Below are 20,000 nucleotides of genomic sequence, written 5' to 3' on the forward strand. Positions count from 1 at the left end.
GACCACATGGACACGTACACAATCATGTGCACATGGATCCCCTTACCAATGCTGTGAGCGATAGTGGAAAGTGCTATAGAGGCGCGTAATGAGCCCAGGAGCTGAAGCTATGCGTTCATGCGTTTACGTTCATGCGGTTACAAATTGATGAATGCGTTTAGCCAGGTGAGTTAAAGTCGTGATGAGCAATTTATGGAGTTTACCAACATATTCATCAACAGTGTATTCACAGTACTGCCTGGTTTACATTAATTAACACCAAGGTTACACACACTGAATTCCAATGTTTCACAGGCTGAAGAGTTTGCATTTGTAGTGTACTAGTCACAGGCTATAGTGGGTGACAACAGCCTTCCTGTTGTCACCTTTGTCACCACTATACTGCTTCATTGTCACCTCGCCCCCACGCCTCCTCTTCGGCTTGTTGGCACCCATTATAACGAATGACCTCATAATACGACCAGTCCACCACACACTCACTATGGTCGCTCATCTCTTTGTAGCTATCTCTTTGGACCTCACGTTACAACTGTCACGGTATTCACAGTATTCATGCACGGTCACACGGTATACGGTATTCACAGTATTCATGCACAGTCAAGTATTCACCCACGTGTACGTATTCACGAACGTGGACAGGTGGACCATTACGTACACAGTCGCAAACAAAGCTACGTACCAGCTACATACCAACCACGTACCAGCCACGTACCTTGCTATAAGGGCAATCACGCACGCAATGGGGGTAAAGCTTTGGGTCACGAACGGCCACGCACTCTAACACACGCAAATCACGTACTCACGTCTCTCCTCTTATAACGTACACACACACACACGAACGCTGATGCTTATCTATGTGAGAAAGTTCTTTCAATTCTCTCTGATTATGTGAGAAAGTTCTCTCAATTCTCTCTGATTATGTGAGAAAGCTCTCTCAATTCTCTCTGATTATGTGAGAAAGCTCTCTCAATTCTCTCTGATTATGTGAGAAAGTTCTCTCAATTTTCTCTGATTATGTGAGAAAGTTCTCTCAATTTCTTCCTTTTGATATATTGATATCTTGTGTTTTTAGCAGACCGTCATTTTGCATTTTTCAGCGTGAGTCATTCTCCTTGCAACTGTTGGTCGGTCAGTCAGTCAGTCAGTAAGGGAGCCAGGCACACAGTAAATAGATTAAGCAGTTAGTGAGATAGTCAGGTACTCAGTGGACCAGTCAGTAAGGCATTTATAAGCAGTCTTCTGGTCAGTCATCAGAACAGTCAGACAGATAATCAGCCAGGCAGTTATTCAGTCAGTCAACCGGGCAGTCAGTCAACCAGTCATTCAGTTAGTCAGTCCCTGTCCACGCCCTTCAGCACCCCAGTTCCCAGACACATATTCACATGTCCTTGTAGACTCACCTTCAATATTAATTTGCATGTATTTCACCCTCCCAAGAGGTCCTTCCTCTGCTTCTCTGTGTGTCAAGGAACCGCAAAAGGAAACTTGCGGAGTGTTCCTTTGCCGCTGCTACATATTAGCTACGTGTTCCTTTCCTACTGCTCTGAAACTAAGTGTTCCTAGCTCTTGTCGCTAAGAATCTTGTCAAAGTATTCTCCTGCGGCTTCAGAAATTTCTCTCTCTCTCAAAGACGCTATACAAATATTTTCTTCAACTGGGTCTTGAAAGCTACAATTGATGTCTGTATATCTGGCACTTCTATATCTGGCTTCCTGTGATAGATTTGTGTCACTTCGTTTGCAAAGGTATCTATCTATCTCTCTCTTGTTATCTTTAGATATTGGCTCTTGTTTTTAGATTGTTAAGATATTTCTTTTGTTTTTGGACTGTTAAGATATTTCTCTTATATATTGTGATATATCAGATACAATCTTCTTGCTAAGTTATATATTTTTCTCTGTGATATAAGAGACAATCTTCTATTCATTACCCCGCATTCCAGCTCCTGGACCCGGCTGTTATCAAGCTCGTGCACACACGAACCTGTACACACGAACCTATATATATTTATGTAAATATATATGTTGTACTGCAGGATATATGTATATATAGCCAAGCATGAGGTGAAGGTGCAGCACCTCACGTATTGGCCAATAAGTCCATAGTATCTGGCCAATCTCCTATGTTCCCATGATGGCTGGGACAGTGTACTGTAAGTCTCGCGATTTTCTAACAGATGGCAGAGTTTAATCTGGTGTCATTTGGCTGTTGATAGCCTGATATCTAATGTCTCGTCCAGTCTTCTATTTGTTTTAGTATTTTGATGCTGTTTGTAAAGATGTCTCTGGTGATGATGTGGCTATGTGTAGACACTATATTGTGTGAGTCTCTCTCTCTATATATATGTGCGTGAGTATGTAAATATGTGAAGCATGGTTGGCAATAATTGTGTCATTTACGTCAGAGAAAAACAATTGTTTTCAGGAGTGGCGGCCAGACTGGTTCATTAAGAAGACCTTCTCACCACAAGCCATCTTTATAATTACTAACAATGGCTCCCTTAATTAGCCTAAACGCTAAGAAACTTTAGTTACCGCCCCTCCGCAATCACCCGCGCCGCTGTTAACGACACACTCGCACCTGATTGGTTAGTGGAACATGATAGCAGCCGGTAATTAGCTCGCCAAACGAGATACCGGAAATTGATTGGCTCACAAAACAAAATCTGAGGGAAATGATTGGCTGGCCCGAGCGTAATGTTATGTGTTGATTAGTTCCCCATCTCACCCTACTTGCATATTCCTAACGTCACGTCCCAAAATAGCAGCTGAATTATCAAAATGTTTCGTTCAATCAGTTGTTAAAGACAAAACATTATATATATTTTTTAACTTATTCAAACAGAAGTTTGTAAAATTCTAAATTTTTTGTTATATCTCCGTTGAAGCCTTACAGGGATATTTCTCTTGTTGTTGTCATTATATAATATATATATATAATATATATATATATATATATTATATATATATATATATATATATATATATATATATATATATATATATATATATATATATATATATATATATATATATAGAAAACGGAACATTATGCCAATTTACCGAGAGCCTCTACCATTTTCTTGTACGTCTGTTTTTGGCCTTAAGGTAAATTATACGTCAACATACGAGTTGCAAATGAGAAAAGGCTGAATGCTTACTAATGCTCCCCAGAACATCTGACTCGACGCCATGAAAGCTTAACAGCTATAGCTGCCATTCACGCTCCCTGCTGAAGAGGGTCTCAGTTTACGATCGAAATGTTCAGTCAACGTTTCCTCCTGTGTTTCCACAGGAAACGTAAGGAAACGTCGCGTGAAAAAGACAGGCGGGACAGTGAAGGAGGCAGAGATATAACCTCCTGGAAGGCAATTTGCATATCACCTTCAAGCATACTGCTTCAAGTTACCCCTTGCTTTAAGAGGAGCTGAACTGAGTCACTTGCTATCACCAGGGATGAAGCACTTGCTATCACCAGGGTTGAAGCACTTGCTATCACCAGGAATGAAGCACTTGCTATCACCAGGAATGAAGCACTTGCTATCACCAGGAATGAAGTACTTGCTATCACCAGGAATGAAGCACTTGCTATCACCAGGAATGAAGCACTTGCTATCACCAGGAATGAAGCACTTGCTATCACCAGGAATGAAGCACTTGCTATCACCAGGGATGAAACACGTGCTATCACCAGGAATGAAGCACTTGCTATCACCAGGGATGAAACACGTGCTATCACCAGGAATGAAGCACTTGCTATCACCAGGAATGAAGCACTTGCTATCACCAGGAATGAAGCACTTGCTATCATCAGGAATGAATAACTTGCTATCACCAGGAATGAATAACTTGCTATCATCAGGAATGAATAACTTGCTATCACCAGGAATGAATAACTTGCTATCATCAGGAATGAATAACTTGCTATCATCAGGAATGAATAACTTGCTATCATCAGGAATGAATAACTTGCTATCATGAGGAATGAATAACTTGCTATCATGAGGAATGAATAACTTGCTATCATGAGGAATGAATAACTTGCTATCATGAGGAATGAAGAGCTAGCAATAAAACATTTGCCATGATTAAGATATAAAACATTTTTTTTGTTATCAGCAAAGCTGGAACACTCGCTATCATGGAGCAGAAAACATATGCATAAAACAACATTGCTATCAGGATAAAAGCCCTAAACATCTTCAGGGCAATGAAACACTTGCTACCATTAACCACGAAACACTCGCTATCATCCAGCATCAAGCACTCGCTATCATCCCGCACTTGCTATCAGCCTTGATGCACGCGCTCCCCACTGTTCATGAATACAAATGCTTGATATCTTGCTCAAATCATGGAAGAGAGAGAGAGAGAGAGAGAGAGAGAGAGAGAGAGAGAGAGAGAGAGAGAGAGAGAGAGAGAGAGAGAGAGAGAGAGAGAGAGAGAGAGAGAGAGAGAGAGAATGGGCATAGGTTCTTGTATTATATAAAGATTTCGTTGGAGATTATGCCTCGAATTGGCTCGTCAAAGCGAGGTAACTGAATACTGCACTAAGGTGAATAGGTGAAGCTACCTATCCATAACCCATAAGGGTTATGGATAGGTAGCTATTGAACAGAGGTTTATGGATAGGTAACGCTCGAGTGGAGGTTAAGTTATGGACTGCTGGATCTAAAGTGTAGGTTAGGTATTGGATAGGAAACTATTAACTGGTGGTAATGGATAGGTAACTAATGGGTGGATGTTAGTTTTTTTGGATAGATGCCTGTTGCAGAGTGAAGATTAGGCTATGACTAGGTAGTTCTTGTGTAGAAGCTCGTATATTCCTTCTGGAGATATTGACCCATTAACTGAGCCTTAATGAGAAAGAGTCCCCGAGGCCCAGTCCTCCACACCTAGGAAGCAGCCCGTGACAGCTGACTAACTCCCAGGTACCTATTTACTGCTAGGTAACAGGAGCATCATGGGTGAGAGAAACTCTGCCCAATGTTTCTCCACGGCGCCCGGGATCGAACCCAGGACATCAGGATCACGCGTACAGTGTTATGTCCGCTCAGCCACCGGCTCTCCTGGTGGTAACAGACGGCAAAGATAACTTATCACCTTGGGAGATGACGTCATTGGTTATCTATAATCTCCTTCGGTGACGTCACAGCTAATCACCAGTGTAGGTGACATCATCGAATAGGAAAGTTATAGGGAATTGATGTCATTGACACACACAAATCATGTCAAACATATATCACAGGAAGTCATTCAATGAAGTGACGTTACTTAAGGTATGAGAGATGTAGCGAAGTAACGTCAGGGATATAAAAAAACAAAATATGTCACATCTACGTCACTGTTCTAAAACCATAAACATATTCTAATCTTCACGAAACTAATTTCTCTTGAGTGAAGGCGGTTGATTAATGCATTTTCTTTCGTAATTCTTCTTAAGTTTAGTGTGACATTGATTTACGCATCTGCTGGGTGCTGAGTCATAATCAGGGAGTGGACTCATGAGTTTTAAAAGTAGCTGAGTATATATTTTTTGAGTTTTGACACATTAGCAATGAAGCTTGCGTGTGTGTACACGCGTACATATTAATATGTGTGCTTTTTAGTGCTTACAGCGTTCGAGTCTCGGCTCTCATTTTTGCCGTCCAAACAAGTTATCACTAACCACTACCTCTTCTCCTCCCTCACAGTTCTGGGTAGCCTACACACCCTGCGCATCGCAGTACCAGAATGCTGTGCAGTTGACCTTAGAGCAAATTGACCTCATCAAACGGGTCATTAAGAAGTACAGTCAATACCTGGAACTGGTCACTAATTCACAAGGTGCGTGCCATTCATCTCTTATCAGTAGTTTTAGCTGTTTATTAATTAGCGAGTTACATGTAGTTTAAAATGGTTATTAACTTATATACCGAGTTATTGGGTAACATATTATGCCTTAAAAATTTTTGTAAGTGGGTTGTTAACTCCGGTGATTAACTTGCTAAGCTAGTGATGATAACATTCCTGGAACCGGTTACTGGCCACAGTACTCGAGTCTAAAGTGCTTACAAGGTTGTTGTTAAAGATTCGCTACTTGGAACAAAAAGTTCCAAGTAGCACGGGCTATGGTGAGCCCGTAGTGTACTTACCTGGCACAGGAGCGGGGCTCATGTGTCTGCTGCTGCTTACAAGATTGATGGATAACTGCTAAAGATTAAGCCACCCAAGAGGTGGCACGGGCATGAATAGCCCGTAAGTGGTACAATTTTTTTTTTGTTCAGTAATTCTTTTCAGCTTACAAGGAAAAATTTAGACATTAGTAAGTGTGGGGGACACCTCACTCTACGATGCACCTGTCCCCCCTTAATCGTAGAGAGCGACGAATGGTAGAGTGAGGTGATTGTAGGCTGACTCCGGCTTCTAGTTTTTTAGGACTCTTGAAATATTTAGCTACGTGTAGCTGGTGCCAAAAATCATCGTTAGAGTCAGAGTGTGACCCTGGCACGCTGTTCCTACTTGAATTCTGATGACTACGGCCATCCTATGTATGTCCTTTACCTCAGACCATTTCCCTGCAAAATTGGGAGAGGCTAGCCCCTAGCGTCTGGCTTCAGATAAGACAAACAGGCATTTTCCCTCATAATTATAGATTACCTTGACTAATATGCTTCAGCATAAAACATCATGGCTTACTTGTTATTTTGACCAGACCACACACTACTAGAAGGTGAAGGGTCGACGACGTTTCGGTCCGTCCTGGACCATTCTCAAGTCGATAATTGACTTGAGAATGGTCCAGGACGGACCGAAACGTCGTCGTCCCATCACCTTCTAGTGTGTGGTCTGGTCAAAATACTTTAGCCACGTTACTGTGACTCATCGCCTGCTTACTTGTTATTGATTTTTAAGTTGTTAAATTCGGAGACATTTATCAAATCTATTCCAGTCAGGTAGCAACTCAGGAAGGTAGTGAAGAGTTTCACATGTCTCGGTACAGTATGGTAAGGCGCTCTTAGGTTAAGACATATGTATATAACAATATCTTTGTCTGTTAGTGTTTCTTCATGTCTGTTTTCTGTCTCTGTATGCCTGTGTTTGCTTTTCTTTTCCCTTTGTCTATCTCTATATTTCTCTTCCTCCTCTACTCTTCCCTGAAACGTGTGGGCATAGCAGCGGTGTCCTTCTGTGGAGCGGTAATGGAAAATCAATAATTATGACGGACACTTTAAACTCAGGACAAGAGCACTGACGCCCTCGGCTTCGAACCCCCCCCCCCCTCCCTCACCCCCTCATTCCAATATCACCCCATTCCTCCCTCTTTACACCTTTTCCCCGCCCCCCCTATTCATCCCTCTGCTCAACCCCCCTATCATCGAAGGCTTACTTACAATGATCCCATGGACTTTCCTAACATTAAATAGTCAAAGTTACGTTGATCATTGGCTTCAATATTTTGATTATCAAGAGCTTCCTTACATTGATTATCAAGAGCTTCCTTACATTGATTATCAAGAGCTTCCTTACATTGATTATCAAGAGCTTCCTTACATTGATTATCAAGAGCTTCCTTACATTGATTATCAAGAGCTTCCTAACATTGATTATCAAGAGCTTCCTAACATTGATTATCAAGAGCTTCCTTACATTGACTATCAAGAGCTTCCTTACATTGATTATCAAGAGCTTCCTTACATTGATTATCAAGAGCTTCCTTACATTGATTATCAAGAGCTTCCTTACATTGATTATCAAGAGCTTCCTTACATTGATTATCAAGAGCTTCCTTACATTGATTATCAAGAGCTTCCTAACACTAATCATTGTCTTACATTGAACACCAAAGGCTTCCAGACATTGAACACAGGCTTCCTAGCCATGAACTCCAAAGATTCACAAACAGGTCGCTTTGAATACCCATTATTTGGTGTTTTTTTCCCAGACGTGGCAGTAACAATTAAGTCAGATTTCTTCAGCAATTGAGGAGAAGAACCAGAGTGTTCTCATACAGCACTGAAGTGTTGACGATATGGTCAACTTCGCTGCTCTGCTGTATCGAATTCACCACCGTATACTCCCACTTTCTTGGCCCGTTCGAAGTCAGTGTTCACTTCCGAAGTGAACACGAAGTGACTGGTTCTGGCGTCTGCGACAAATCTCAGCCTCTGTGTTTACATCAGCCATAAAGAGAGAATGTTCTTTTTAGAGCCCTCGTGCTTCTTTTTAGAGCCCCTCGTGCTGAGGTAGGAGGAGGAGGTGTCATGTTGAGTGGATGTTATGGGTGTTTGTGCCTGGCACCTTGTGTGTGTGTGTGTGTGTTTGGAAGGTGGCACTCCTGGTGTCTCTATGGGGCTGTGTTGGTTATGTCCTTCTCGTTGGCACTAACGGAACGTTGTGGTGTGTGTGTGTGTGTGTGTGTGTGTGTGTGTGTGTGTGTGTGTGTGTGTGTGTGTGTGTGTGTGTGTGTGTGTGTGTGTGTGTGTGTGTGTGTGTGTGTGTGTGTACTCACCTAATTGTGCTTGCGGGGGTTGAGCTCTGGCTCTTTGGTCCCGCCTCTCAACTATCAATCAACTGGTGTACAGATTCCTGAGCCTACTGGGCTCTATCATATCTACATTTAAAACTGTGTATGGAGTGTGTGTGTGTGTGTGTGTGTGTGTGTGTGTGTGTGTGTGTGTGTGTGTGTGTGTGTGTGTGTGTGTGTGTGTGTGTGTAGTGTGTCTCTGTGTCTGTCTGTCTTTCGTCCATCCCTTTCGTCCACACACACCACAATTGGGGAGGTCGGTCGGCCGAGCGGACAGCACGCTGGACATGTGATCCTGTGGTCCCGGGTTCGATTCCAGGCGCCGGCGAGAAACAATGGGCAGAGTTTCTTTCACCCAATGGCCCTGTTACCTAGCAGTAAAATAGGTACCTGGGTGTTAGTCAGCTGTCACTGGCTGCTTCCTGGGGGTGGAGGTCTGGTCGAGGACCGGGCCGCGGGGACACTAAAAAAAAAGCCCCGAAATCATCTCAAGATAACCCTATCAAACCTTAACTTCCTCCCACCATTTCCTTCCTACACCTCTACCGTCCATCTCTCCCTCCACCTTTTCCTTCACAGCCGTTCCCTCCTCGTCTTTATTTTTCTCTTCCCTTCCCACTGAGCATCTGTTCATCTCCCCTTCCCTCATATCCTAAAATTCTTATCTCTCCTTACTCCTATTTCCTTGCCAATTTCTATTGCTCCTGTGTCCCCTTACTCACTACTACTGCTTCTTCTTCTTCTTCTCTCCCCTCTCTTCTTCCACTCTTCTCTCATTATCTGCCGGTTTCCCTTTCCCCTCTCGCTTTATTCCCTCGTTTATCTTGGGCTTAACACCAATATACACTTTAATTTTTTCATAACATGTTTTCGGTTGATTTCCAGAAATATTTTTATTGGCGATAATATGTTAAAGGTGTGTGTGTGTACTCACCTAGTTGTACTCACCTAGTTATGCTTGCGAGGGTGGAGTTGTGACTCTTTGGTCCCGTCTCTCAACTGTCAATCATCTGGTGAACAGATTCCTGAGCCTACTGGGCTCTGTCATATCTACATTTGAAACTGTGTATGGAGTCAGCCTCCACCACATCACTGCCTAATGCATTCCACTTGTTAACTACTCTGACACTGAAAAACTTCTTTCTAACGTCCCTGTGGCTCATTTAGGTACTCAGTTTCCACCTGTGTCCCCTTGTTCGTGTCCCACCTGTGCTAAAGAGTTTGTCTCTTTTAGTTAACTCGGCTGTTTGTCTCCAGCCGAGTTAAACAGGTTATCCTTATCTACCTTGTCAATTCCTCTGAGAATTTTGTAGGTAGTGATCATGTCTCCCCTTACTGTTTTGTCTTCCAGTGTCGTGAGGTGCATTTCACGCAGCCTTTCCTCGTAACTCATGCCTCTTAGTTCTTGGACTAGCCTAGTGGCATACCTCTGAGCTTTTTCCAGCTTCGTCTTGTGCTCGACAAGGTACGGGCTCCATGCATGCTCCAGGATTGGAGCATGCATGGAGCCCAAAAATTAAAGTCTTACATATGTGGTATACAAGGTTCTGAATGATTCCTTACACAGGTTCCTGAAGGCAGTTCTGAAGTTAGTCAGTCTCGCGCATGCCACAGATGTAATTCTTTTTATGTGGGCTTCAGGAGACAGGTTTGGTGTGATATCAACTAAATCTTTCTGTCCGTTTCTTGATGTACTTCATCTCCCATTCTTTATCCTGTGTCTGGCCTCATGTGCGTGTTTGTGTGTGTGTACGCGCTCACCTAGTTGTGCTTGCGGGGGTTAAGCTTCGGCTCTTTGGTCCCGCCTCTCAACATTCAATCAACCGATGTACAGATTCCTGAATCCTTTGGGCTCTTATCATATCTACATTTGAAACTGTGTGTGAGGATAACTGACTGTATTAATGATCTTCCTTGCATGACTGAATATTTTATGCATCAGAGAGAAAGAATTAGTGAAAGGGAATCAGAGAATTAGAAGATGAGAGAGGGAATGAGGGAAGGAATAAGAAGGTTGGAGTACAGTCGTCAGTATAGACTTGACCTTTAGGAATGAGGTGTAGTATATCCTTGAAATAGACGTTCAACAACAGAGGGCCAAGCTCGTTATCTTATTGAACGTTGACACCAGTAGAGTGACTTTCGGACTCTGCTCCACTGAGGACTTCTCTTAGAGTCCATTCTTGAAAGTGGTTCATTTTTATTAGCTCTAAAATAGAGCCTGAGATGCCTAGTACCTTGAGCTTTGCTATCAATACAGAGTGCAGGTCCGATCAGGCTTCCTCACAGTGAGGATCCACGTGGTGTCCTTACTGTGAGGTCAGGACCTTATCTCACAGCCAGAACCATAAGGCCTGCTCTCCTCTCTCACTACTAACAGGAAAATGTAATTTATACACAGCATCATCTGAGGGCTAGACTTCACTATTTCCTCGATCTCTGCTTGTGGCGAAATAAAATCCCCCCTTCCCCCCCCCCCACACTATTCCATATTCTATTCTCGTCACCACAGTTGGTACATATAATTCTATCCAACACCATCCCAACATTACGTAACTTTCCAGTCTCAAAACCAAACATTTGCAATGCAATTTGCAATCTCCTAACCTAACCTAACCTAACCTAACCTAACCTAACCTACACACTTGGCTGCACTTTCTCCACAACCAGTTACTATAATGAAAACAACATGAAAAATTAGCGGAAATTCAAGTAAATGTCGAAATTAGAAATACGAAGATGACTATTTTGTTTTGGGTTTCCCGTGGTGTGAAGTCGAGTCCAAAAATCCAGGAAAATTAGGGGGAAAAAATATCTGCCCAGGGAGTCATTCTTTCCTGTCTTCGCGACTTTAATCATCAAATACTTCCGTAATTACTCTCGTAATTAAAGAGCGCAGGAATTAAAGACCAGAATGTTTCCACAGATTCATATATATATATATATATATATATATATATATATATATATATATATATATATATATATATATATATATATATATACACACACACACACACACACCGAACAAAAATATGTAACTCAACATCAGACATAAACATATATACGAAGGCTCTCTTCTCTCGCTAATATCAAAAGTTTTCGCCGTAAAATTCACCATTCACGGTATCAGCGAATATTTACAGAGGTCATGCAGGCCCGTGAAGAGAAAATGGGGAAGAGGAAGAGCCCATGAAACTAGTTCCTGGCGAGGAGAAGCATCGGAGAGAAGAGCTTCACTTCCCGATAAACCCGAGAAAGGAGCGTGAAAAAATATATATATATATAAAATACGAGGGAAGATAAAGAGAGAGTTTGGCTTTTGGGATGAGGCGTTGGGGAGGATAAATGATGCTGGTTCATCACATTTGACTGATACAGGTGTGTGTGTAGGGTTCGTTAGGTACAGGTGTGTGAGGGGGGTGTTCGTTAGGTACAGGTGTGTGTGTGGGGGGGTGTTCGTTAGGTACAGGTGTGTGTGGGGGGGGGGGGGGGTGTTCGTTAGGTACAGGTGTGTGTGTGTGGGGGGGTGTTCGTTAGGTACAGGTGTGTGAGGGGGGTGTTCGTTAGGTACAGGTGTGTGTGTGTGGGGGGGTGTTCGTTAGGTACAGGTGTGGGGGGGGTGTTCGTTAGGTACAGGTGTGTGTGTGTGGGGGGTGTTCGTTAGGTACAGGTGTGTGAGGGGGGTGTTCGTTAGGTACAGGTGTGTATGTGTGGGGGGGTGTTCGTTAGGTACAGGTGTGGGGGGGGGGTGTTCGTTAGGTACAGGTGTGTGTGTGTGGGGGGGTGTTCGTTAGGTACAGGTGTGTGTGGGGGGTGTTCGTTAGGTACAGGTGTGTGTGGGGGGTGTTCGTTAGGTACAGGTGTGTGTGGGGGGGATGTTCGTTAGGTACATGTGTGTGTGTGGGGGGGGGGGTGTACGTTAGGTCAGGTGTGTGTGTGGGGGGTGGTGTTCGTTAGGTACAGGTGTGTGTGTGTGTGGGGGGGGTGTTCGTTAGGTACATGTGTGTGTGTGTGGGGGGGGGTGTTCGTTAGGTACAAGTGTGTGTGTGTGGGGGGGGTGTTCGTTAGGTACAGGTGTGTGTGTGTGGGGGGGGGGGGTGTTCGTTAGGTACAAGTGTGTGTGGGGGGGGGTGTTCGTTAGGTACAAGTGTGTGTGTGGGGGGGGGGGGATGTGTTCGTTAGGTACAAGTGTGTGTGTGGGGGGGGGGGTGTGTTCGTTAGGTACAAGTGTGTGTGTGGGGGGGTGTTCGTTAGGTACAAGTGTGTGTGTGTGGGGGGGGGGGGGTGTTCGTTAGGTACAGGTGTGTGTGTGGGGGGGGGTGTTCGTTAGGTACAGGTGTGTGTGTGTGGGGGGGGTGTTCGTTAGGTACAAGTGTGTGTGGGGGGGGGGGTGTTCGTTAGGTACAAGTGTGTGTGGGGGGGGATGTGTTCGTTAGGTACAAGTGTGTGTGTGGGGGGGGATGTGTTCGTTAGGTACAAGTGTGTGTGTGTGGGGGGGGGTGTGTTCGTTAGGTACAAGTGTGTGTGTGTGGGGGGGGGGTGTTCGTTAGGTACAAGTGTGTGTGAGGGGGGTGTTCGTTAGGTACAAGTGTGTGTGTGTGGGGGGGGGTGTTCGTTAGGTACAGGTGTGTGGGGGGGGTGTTTGTTAGGTACAAGTGTGTGTGTGTGTGTGCGGGGGGGTGTTCGTTAGGTACAAGTGTGTGTGGGGGGGTGTTCGTTAGGTACAAGTGTGTGTGTGGGGGGGGAGGTGTTCGTTAGGTACAGGTGTGTGTGTGGGGGGTGTTCGTTAGGTACAGGTGTGTGTGGGGGGGTGTTCGTTAGGTACAGGTGTGTGTGGGAGGGTGTTCGTTAGGTACAGGTGTGTGTGGGGGGGGTGTTCGTTAGGTACAGGTGTGTGTGTGGGGGGTGTTCGTTAGGTACAGGTGTGTGTGTGGGGGGGGTGTTCGTTAGGTACAGGTGTGTGAGGTGTCGCAAGATATTGGTTGTTTATCTTCACTTTATGTGCCATCGCCACATATGTAGACACATCTTATGTAGGTAATACATCTAATGTATTAGCAGAGAGTTTATCACTCGTACGCGCACGCTAACACATACACACGCGCGCACACACACACACACACACACACACGTCAGGAAGGATACAATGTGGCTTGGATAAGAATTGTTTAGAATAAACTATGAAGAAACATTAAGAGATTAGACCCTTTCTCCACTAGAAGAGAAACTGAAGCATGCCCACTTGAGTACGGCATTTAAGATATTTAATGGTTTCCAATTAGATTGATAAAAATAACAAATTCGCATCAGTGCTGCCCAACCCCTTGAACTGGACGGTAGAGAGACGATCTCTCGTCATGCAGGTCGGCGTTTGATCCCCGAAGGTCCAATTGGTTGGGCAACATTCCCTTCCCTCCGTCTTATCCCAAATCGTAATCCTCGTATCCTTTTCAAGTGCTAAATGGTCGTAATGGCTTAATTAGTACTTCCTCTTGATATTTACCGTGCCTCGTTATAATGCTGGATGGAACAACTGATAAGACACAGATAAGACACGTGAAGACGGTGAAGAACCTATTTAACGATATATTGTTAACTAAAATGGATTATAAGGGGCGACCAAGAATCACTACATTAGATAACCGATAACTGGTAAGGCGGGGCTCAAGAGTTAGCACTCAACCTTGCAACTTTGGTATATAGGTTGAACACGCACCTACAAACTCTTAACAAATATGACAGAACGTAACTATTAGTAACAATACATTAAGCAAATGTGTAATATCAAATTGTCGTAAAACAGCACCAAATAATAGTAAAAAAAAAGGGAGGATTTTTATTCTCGTGTACAAATGTCAAAGTAATATTGTGAACTGATGCCTCCATAAAATGTCAAGATCTATAAACATTAATCAACTATTACATTTGTATTTCAAGTATACGTGTCTAACATTACTCATGCCCATTACTCACCAGCTAAACTCACAACCCATGCCCATTACTCACCAGCTAAACTCACAACCCATGCCCATTACTCACCAGCTAAACTCACAACCCATGCCCATTACTCACCATCCACTAAACTCACAACCCAAACCCATTACTCACCATCCACTAAACTCACAACCTAAACCCATTACTCACCATCCACTAAACTCACAACCCAAACCCATTACTCACCATCCACTAAACTCACAACCCAAACCCATTACTCACCATCCACTAAACTCACAACCCAAACCCATTACTCACCATCCACTAAACTCACAACCCAAACCCATTACTCACCATCCACTAAACTCACAACCCAAACCCATTACTCACCATCCACTAAACTCACAACCCAAACCCATTACTCACCATCCACTAAACTCACAACCCAAACCCATTACTCACCATCCACTAAACTCACAACCCAAACCCATTACTCACCATCCACTAAACTCACAACCCATGCATACCCAAGCCTCACAGCATTAACAAAGCCCAAAATCAACACAAACGTAAAAATTGACATAAATCCTTCAAACGTTCCCTAAACATCGTTAAAAAAACACACACACACATCCATTGTGCACTCAAAAAACACACACACATCCATTATTGCACTCTAAAAACACACACACATCCATTGTGCACTCAAAAAACACACACACACATCCATTGTGTACTCAAAACACACACTCCCATCCATTGTGCACTCAAAACATATCCCATCTCGAGCCTCTCTCCCTATCTATCTCCCTCTCTCCCCCACCAATGACTGTTAAGCGCGTAACTCCATTTTTCTTCTTCGTTTCAGACATCCAATCCGTGTTCAAGAAGGGAAAGATAGCGAGCCTGATCGCTATCGAGGGAGGCCACGGCATCAGTAACAGCTTCGGTTCTCTCAGAATGATGTACGAGCTTGGAGTCCGCTATCTCACGCTCACCCACACCTGTAACACTCCCTGGTGCGTGTGTTTGCGTGTGTGTATGTGGGTGTTTGTTTATATTTTGTGTGTGTGTCATTTTGTGAGTGTTGGTATGTCTTTATAATCACATACTTGTGTGTTTGTGTTTGTTTGTGTTTCCGAGAGTCTCTTATCTTTCTTTGTAAATGAATTAGAACGACAATGGTGTTTGAATAGCGAACGATGGAAACAGAGATCAGTCAGTAGAGATTTAGGCAGATCATCAAGTGTTTTGCATAGATAAACATCTCTACACACACACACACACACACACACACACACACACACACACACACACACACACACACACACACACACAAGCCACGTCCAAAGTGAAAGAAGTTGTCATGAAAGCAGCCCCTTCAAAGGAAACAGCAAGGTACACTAGTTAGCTGCAGGAGAGTAAAAGAGCCGTGGTCTTAGTAGGTATTACGGACAAGAATGCCCAAGTCTAGAAGAGGGGAATTCTACGGAGAGAGTTGCAGTGGCAAAGATCCTGAAGGAGGTAGAGATGGATGGAGGATCATGGCAGCAGATGCAAGAAAGAGGCACAGGGAGAGAGAAGGAAACCGAATGAACTATAGTCCTCAACCCAGTCGTTCCAAAGGGGAGTGGGGTACCCTCCACCAGCAGTTCAGTGACCCGCAGAGAAGCGCAACACCTTCACCTTCCACCCCAAAACCCTCCTCAACCCCAAGCCCTCTCTCTCCCCCTATCCAATGCCCCCTAACCACCTCCCTTCTCCTTCCAGGCCCTCAATGTCCCCACTTCCCTTGACCCTCACCCTTTACCTCCTCATTCTCCGAACCCCTGTCAACTATCTCACAGGACAACAACCCCATCCAATCAGCCCCACCCACCGAACAACTTCCTACTCCAGAGGAAAGGCCTGCAATGTGGGGGAGAAGAGTAAGTGAGAATGGACAGAAAGGAATTTCAAGGTAATGTACTCAGATGGGACTACAAATACAATAGGCAAACTTGGGGAAAGATCACAAGAAGAGAATTCAGATGTAAAAGCACTAAGAAGCACAATTTTCAGGCACCATAGCACATGTACAGTATCCACAGAACTATTATTTAGTGAGGAAAGAGAGAGAGAAGAAAGAGGAGTAAGAGAGGTTCTTATATGATAAGGAAGTACTGAAATTTCGAAGGGTTTGCTTCTCTGGGCTGTGAAAGGTTCAGAATCTTCATTACAGCCTCTGTGGCAATGGGATAATAGTAGAAATAACATATAATCCCTTAAAATAAAGACGACCAAGACAGAAGTATGACAATGATATCATGGCTATCACAAATATATCAGAGTACCAGCAGTTGCAGCTTCTATCGCCTACAGGAATGTATCCAGGCTGTCAATCACGGGAGACTTCAACCATGGCAAGATAGACTGGGAAAAACAGAGAACCAAATGGAGGCCCAGATACATGGAGAGCTAAGCTATTGGATGCGGTAATGAGAAACTTTCTAAATCAACTTGCCAAGAGACCCACAAGACTGAGAGGAAATGACGAACTGGATAGACTAGATCTGATATTCATCCTGAATAAGTCAGTGATAAGTAGTGTCAAATTAGAAACCCCCGCGGGGTCTATGCAGTCTATGATGTATAAAAGGTCACTGGAAGCAGGTGACCCATTATAAAACTGGAAGATGGCTAACATATTCCCAATATACCAAAAGGGTGACAGGTAGGAGGCACTGACCTACAGTGTCCCTAACTTGTAAGTCACGAAAGGTTATTGAGAAGATAGCGAGGAAAAAGTTAGCGACACATCTGGTGAGAAAGGGCTTTATAATGTTGACCAAACCACACACTAACAGGTAAAGGGACGACGACGTTTCGGTCCGTCCTGGACCATTCTCAAGTCGATTGTGTGACTCCTCGTCTGCATAGGGCATTATAATACATCATAAACAATGGTTCAGGATAGCAAATCCTGCTTCACAGATTTAATAGACTTCTATGACCAAGAGACAAAAATTAAACAGAAGGGTTGGTAGACTGCATTTTCCAAGACTGTCAGAAAGTCTTTGACACAGTACCCCATAAGAGGCACGTGCATAATTTGGAGAAAAAGGCAGGAATAATAAGTAAAGTACTCCAGTGGATACATGAGTACCTAAGCCAACAGAAAACAGCAAGTTACTATGAGTGGGGTGGAGAGAGACCTCAGAATGGCAAGATATCACCAACGGAATCCCACATGGTATTGTACGCTAATGTTTCCTGTTTCTGATGTATCTTTAAACTAATTTCCAAAAAGGATAGACTTCCTTCTATGTTGACGGTGCTGAAATTCTGAGAAGGTTTATGATAGTGGAAAACATCAAGTGAATACAAGAAGATCTGCACAAACTGAGGGAACAGTCGAACAAATGTATACAAAGAGTTTAACTCTAACAAGTGTACATTAATGAAAAATGTATGTATAAGGAGCAAGTGGAGTATGTATAATACACAAGATATTAATTGGGAAATGAAATCCTCCAAGAATCAAGCAGAGAGAAAGATTTGGGGGTCCGCATCACACTGAACTTGTCCCATGAACCCCCTATCAAAAGAATATCATCAATGGCATACATAAAACTAAGAGAAAGTCCAGAGGTATGCCACCAGACGAGAGGTATGAGCTATGTAGAAAGGCTACTGGAATTAAACCTCACGTCACTGTAAGACAGAAAGCTAGGGATGACATGATTACCACATACAAAGTTATGATGAGAATTGGTAGGGTAGGTAAATATACTGTTTCCAACGGGTGCAACTCGTTCAAGGGAAACACAGGAGTACCCAAATGAGCCACAATAACATTATAAAGAACTATTCGAGTGTCAGAGTAGTTGAGGAAATGGAAGGCATTAGCTAGTGATGTGGTAGAGGCAGATTCCACTCAGTTTTGTATGTAGATATGATAGACCTAACAGGCCTAATAGCTCAACCCCCGCAAGCACAACTAGACAAATACAACTAGGTGAGTACACACACGCACAAATACGTAATATATATATATATATATATATATATATATATATATATATATATATATATATATATATATATATATATATATATATATTAAAATTTTGCTGTAACTTTCTCTACAGCGTGGCGAATATTTAGAGTATAGTGGAAGTGGAGTTTGTGTTAGGAACAATTTTATGCCGGGCCATTGTCGGATATTATATTATTAATTATTTTATATTACGGCCATTGTCGAGTTCATACCAGATATAATTTTATTTCAAGGCATAGTTAGTTTTATGCTCTGCATTGTATTTTACTGATATCATACTCGTTGATAACCAGATTGTATTTTACTGATATCATACTCGTTGATAACCAGATTGTATTTTACTGATGTCATACTCGTTGATAACCAGATTGTATTTTACTGATATCATACTCGTTGATAAACAGATTGTATTTTACTGATATCATACTCGTTGATAAACAGAGAGCTGCTCTGAAATGACTACAGAGCCGAGATAATTCTAAAACTGATTCATTTGTGATTCTACTGTTAAACTTAAATTTCTGAATTCAATTATAGTTGAAACAAACCCAAAAATTTATTACAATAATTTCTTTCTACTGATATAGAATACAATTTTTTTGTAAATAAATATATATATATTTAATACTGATGTGCGTGATATGATGAAAAAGCAATTCCATACGAAATTCAAATTATAATCACCTTCTGATGCACAAGCAATTATTGGAAATAAAAACTTACCACACACAAGGTGATGTTATGAGAAGCGTTGTATTTTGTATTACCTACATTCCTCTGTTTTCTACGTTGTATTCTCCTCGTAACTGTTCAGCTCGTTATAGACAATGAGATGATGATCCGACTTTCCATTTAGCTGGATAGCGAGAATTTGCTTACAAGGCAGATATCAGTTTAACTTGTTAGAGGCAAAAATGAGAGTGAAGGATGAGAGAGAATGAGAGCGAGATAGAGATAGTGATGAAGAGATTGTAGAGAAACAGAGACTGACAGACAGAAACAGAATGACTGAGGGAGAGTTAAAGAAACAGAGTGATAGATAATTTAGTAAAAAGAGAGCCTTAAACGCAAGAGAGAAAGATAATGGATACAGATGTAGTATAGAGCCAAGATATACAGATCTTGACCACTGACTCCTCCCCCTCCACCCTTTTACCCACCACAGGGCGACTTCCTCTGTGATAGAGACACAGACGCCGGAGGCAAAGAAAACTGAAAACTTTGGACTCACAGACTTTGGCAAGGTAAGTTCACGTCAATTTCTAAACTGTATATTGGAGTCTAAAGGTAGATATGAATATTTTAATATTAAACCTGTGTACTTATGCATACTTATGGAATGAATATACTGTACAATTCATTCCTTACCTGAAGATATTCCAGAGTACAAGGAAAGGTTGTAAAAGGTATACCCCTTCAATAATCATTAGAGTTTCTTTACCATGAATATAGGTAACTTGACTACTCTTCTTAATCCCGAGAGTAAGAATATAGCTAGAAGCATAGAACGCTTCTACTA

The 20,000-nt window shown here is 42.8% G+C and overlaps 1 protein-coding gene across 1 annotated transcript in view; it reads left to right on the forward strand.

Annotated features, from left to right (window-relative positions):
• LOC123768371 (uncharacterized) overlaps positions 1 to 20,000 on the forward strand; it is a 291,394-nt gene that overhangs the window by 223,204 nt on the left and 48,190 nt on the right. The window contains exons 5-7 of the mRNA XM_069336262.1: positions 5,693 to 5,825; positions 15,311 to 15,461; positions 19,647 to 19,725. Coding sequence (XP_069192363.1) covers positions 5,693 to 5,825; positions 15,311 to 15,461; positions 19,647 to 19,725 — 363 coding nt within the window. The remainder of the gene's footprint in view (positions 1 to 5,692; positions 5,826 to 15,310; positions 15,462 to 19,646; positions 19,726 to 20,000) is intronic.

Source organism: Procambarus clarkii, chromosome 35 (genome assembly GCF_040958095.1).
Source record: "Procambarus clarkii isolate CNS0578487 chromosome 35, FALCON_Pclarkii_2.0, whole genome shotgun sequence".
Classification (NCBI taxonomy): domain Eukaryota; kingdom Metazoa; phylum Arthropoda; class Malacostraca; order Decapoda; family Cambaridae; genus Procambarus; species Procambarus clarkii.